This window comes from Aptenodytes patagonicus, chromosome 1, assembly GCF_965638725.1.
Source record: "Aptenodytes patagonicus chromosome 1, bAptPat1.pri.cur, whole genome shotgun sequence".
Lineage (NCBI taxonomy): Eukaryota > Metazoa > Chordata > Aves > Sphenisciformes > Spheniscidae > Aptenodytes > Aptenodytes patagonicus.
This window is the reverse complement of record NC_134949.1, coordinates 15,260,756-15,264,010: the sequence shown is the minus strand read 5'-3', so window position 1 is coordinate 15,264,010 and position 3,255 is coordinate 15,260,756. Positions and strand designations below refer to the sequence as shown.

The 3,255-nt window shown below is 58.2% G+C and overlaps 1 protein-coding gene across 1 annotated transcript; it reads left to right on the top strand.

Moving 5' to 3' along the window:
* Positions 1 to 470: 470 nt before the first annotated feature.
* CCDC71L (coiled-coil domain containing 71 like) lies at positions 471 to 1,862 on the top strand. Its single transcript, XM_076328624.1, has one exon. It carries the CDS (start codon positions 590 to 592, stop codon positions 1,433 to 1,435), a length of 846 nt encoding a protein of 281 aa, XP_076184739.1. The 5' UTR covers positions 471 to 589; the 3' UTR covers positions 1,436 to 1,862.
* The last annotated feature ends 1,393 nt before the right edge of the window (positions 1,863 to 3,255 follow it).

The following is a 3,255-nucleotide window of genomic DNA, read 5'->3' as shown; positions in this document are numbered from 1 at the left end:
TCATCCTTGCAGCAAAGCGCGACGCCAGCACACGGCACAGCAGTCATGCCAGGCCCACTGATACGCCGCCATGGGGGCGCCTCCCACCGTTCCCTGAAGGAAGGGGCCACCAACTAGGTCGCCCTACTGGAGCTGGGGGGAAACGGGGCTGAGTGGCGTCCTAGGTTCCCCGTTGGTGTCCCCTGGTCGTGCAGGTGACCCCAGGCTGGCCCGTCCCGTCCCGCCGCCCCGGGGCAGGAAGCTTCCGGCAGCCCCCTCAGTGCCCCCACCTCGGCCTCCCGCGGGGCGCCCGCCGCCCTCCCAATGGCCGCCTCCACCGCGCGGGGGGCGGGGCTTGGCCCGCCCGACGTGTTTCAAACGGGCCAACCGCCAGGCGCGGAGGGAGGGCGGGCCGGCGCGCTGTCCCCGCCTGGGAGTTTAAAGCGCCATTTTGTGCCGGGCGGCAGGATATCGATCGTCGCTCCCCACCCGGCGCGCCGGCGGCGGGGTGCAGTGAGGCGGCGGGCGGCCGGCCGAGCTGCGGCCGGCGCCTCTCCTCTGCTCTCCCTTCTCGGCGTCACTCCCCCCCCCACCCCGTCCCTCTGCCTCCATGACCCGCAGTAGGAAGCAGGCGGCGCTGGAGAGAGGAGCCGGGAAGATGAACCAAGAGGCGGAGAGCGCCGCGGCCGCGGGAGCCCGGGCGGCGGCGGGGGCAGCCGGCGGCGGAGCGGCGCCCGCCGCCTGGGGGCTGGAAGGGGAGGCGGAGAAAGTTGTGTACTCGCGCTCGCAAGTCTCCTTCGCCGGCACCAAGGCGCTGGGCGACGCCCTCAAGCTCTTCATGCCCAAGTCCACGGAGTTCATGAGCTCCGACTCGGAGCTGTGGAACTTCCTCTGCAGCCTCAAGCACGAGTTCTCCCCGGTCATCCTCCGCAGCAAAGACGTCTACGGATACGCCTCCTGCCGCGCCGTCGTCCCCGACCCGCCGCCGCCCTCGGCGGAGCGGCCCCGCCGCCGCGCCGGCAAGCGGCGCCTCCCGGCCGCCGACGCCAAGCGCCGAGCCGCGGCGGCGGGTGGCAGCGCCAAGCGGCGGAGGCGGCGACGGCGCCGCAGGAGGGGACGGGGGAGGCAGCGGCAAGCGGCACCGGCGGCCGACGGCCCCCGCGGCGGTGGGGAGGCGGAGGAGGTGGCGGCGTTCGGGCCGCCGGGCGAGGAGGCGGACAGCGACCGGGGCAGCCCGGCGGAGGAGGCCGCCTGGGAGCCTTTCGGCGGCAAGTCGTTGGAGGAGATCTGGAAGGCGGCCACCCCCCGCCTCACCACCTTCCCCACCATCCGGGTGCGGGGCAGCGTCTGGAGCCGGCGGAGCCTGGCGGCGGCGCGGCGCCGGGCGCAGCGGATCCTCGGCGTGGACCTGTCTCCCGTGGTGCGGGTGCGCCGCTTCCCCCTGGCGCCGTCCTGAGGCCGCGGGGGGCCCTTCTCCCCGCGCCGGGAGGGGGGAAGGCCGGCGCCTCACCTTCGCCGCGGTGCGGACAAAGAGACCGATATCAGTCACCTGTTTACATTGCTTTTGTCTGGATCGTGTTCTGCTGCTGCACCTTATGGCTCGCTCGGGCGGGGGCCGGGCCCCACAGCCGTACGGGGGGCGGCCTGCCGGGCCGCCGCGCAGCCAGGGCCCTGGCCTCGCCCCCGGCTGGGCCGCGTCGCCTCCTGTCCCGTCCCGTCCCCGCCGGGGCGCAGGGGGGCGCGTGGGGACCAAGTTCCACTTCCACTTTTTTCTCTCCCATTGGGCTACCTCACTGGTCCAGAAGTCCACCCAAGAAGTTATTTTCCAAAGGAACTTACTTTCATGCTTGTATAATAAAGCACCATCTGATTCTTGCTTTTTTTTTTTTCCTCCCTGCCCCCCCCCCCCCCCCCCCCCCCCCGATGGATTATGTATGCTTTGTGGTGTTGCACTAGTATGTGCTCAGGGTATTTTGAATCCCAAGCATTCCCAAGTTTCAGTTTACTCTGATCAAGGATGCGTAAAGAATGGAGGTTCAGGACTTGTGGCTGTTCTTGATGGTGCAAAACTTTTTTTTTTTAATTTCATGGGCTTAGTGATATATAAAGATGTATCACGCGGTATAATTGTTACACTTTTGTATCTAAAGTCATTTTTAAAGTTTTCTAGTTGAACTAAGTATTTGTTTCTATTGAGCACCTAAAGATAGAATCATCCTGATATTTTATAACGCTCTTTGCTTTAGGGAAGCTCATTTGGTCAACCTAAGTGAACTTAATAAAAATCAAAGAACAAGTGGCGTTTCAGTTCAATGAAACTGCACAGGGATGGGTTCCTCCGTGAAGTACACCATCTAGGCGCTTAATGTAAACAAGCTTAGAGTTTGTGAAGAATGTAACTGCTCATCAAAGCAATGTATAGGTGTCTGAAGGTGAACTATGATACCATGTTGGCGCCGACAGCCAAAAGTCAGTAGCTCACATGAGGCAAATATGACACTGAAGTGCCTCTCTGCAGAAAGAGCAAGACTTGATACCTGATTGCTTCATAACAAAATAGCGCTGGTTGTTATCCTGCGGTTGTGAGATGATTCATGATGGATAATCATATTTAACATAATTACTTGCATGTAATTATTTTTATAAACCTCTCCTGCGTTTCACAGTAGACTCTAATGCAAAATTCATGATGTAGCTTGATTATTTTGACTGAGAAATACCATGTTGTCATTCTATGCGATAGGCAGTCTCTCTTTAAACTGATTTATTAAGGGCTTTCTTTTGGTCTTATGCCTTGCTGTTGGTGTGCAAGGAGCAAAGGTGTGTATGAGGGAGATTTATTTATTTATTTATGCTTGGGAGAGGAATAAGAAATGCTTGGTAATAGACAGTTTATGTCCCTAGTATCCCAGCAAATGAGACTAACTTACCAATTTCCATGGTGGAATGAATGACTTCACAACTTGCTTATAGAATGGTTTGGTGACTCTTAAAATTTCTTTTCTGATGGCTGTCGACTCCTTGTTGCCTGCTGTCGACAGACGTAATAAGATGGCTTGATGTGTAGAGGCTGCTTGTAAAAACTTGCTAGCACTAACCTAAAGCAGCCAGCTTCTAAAACCTGTTTATATCTTGTAATTCTTACTTAGTGAAGCTGCAAAGTTCTTATTCTTCCAAACTAACACTTAATCTATTCTATATCCATCAGGCTTTTGAAATTGTTTACATAACGTTAGACTGCCTGCTGATCGCTGCAGTAGTGCCACGTCACATTTC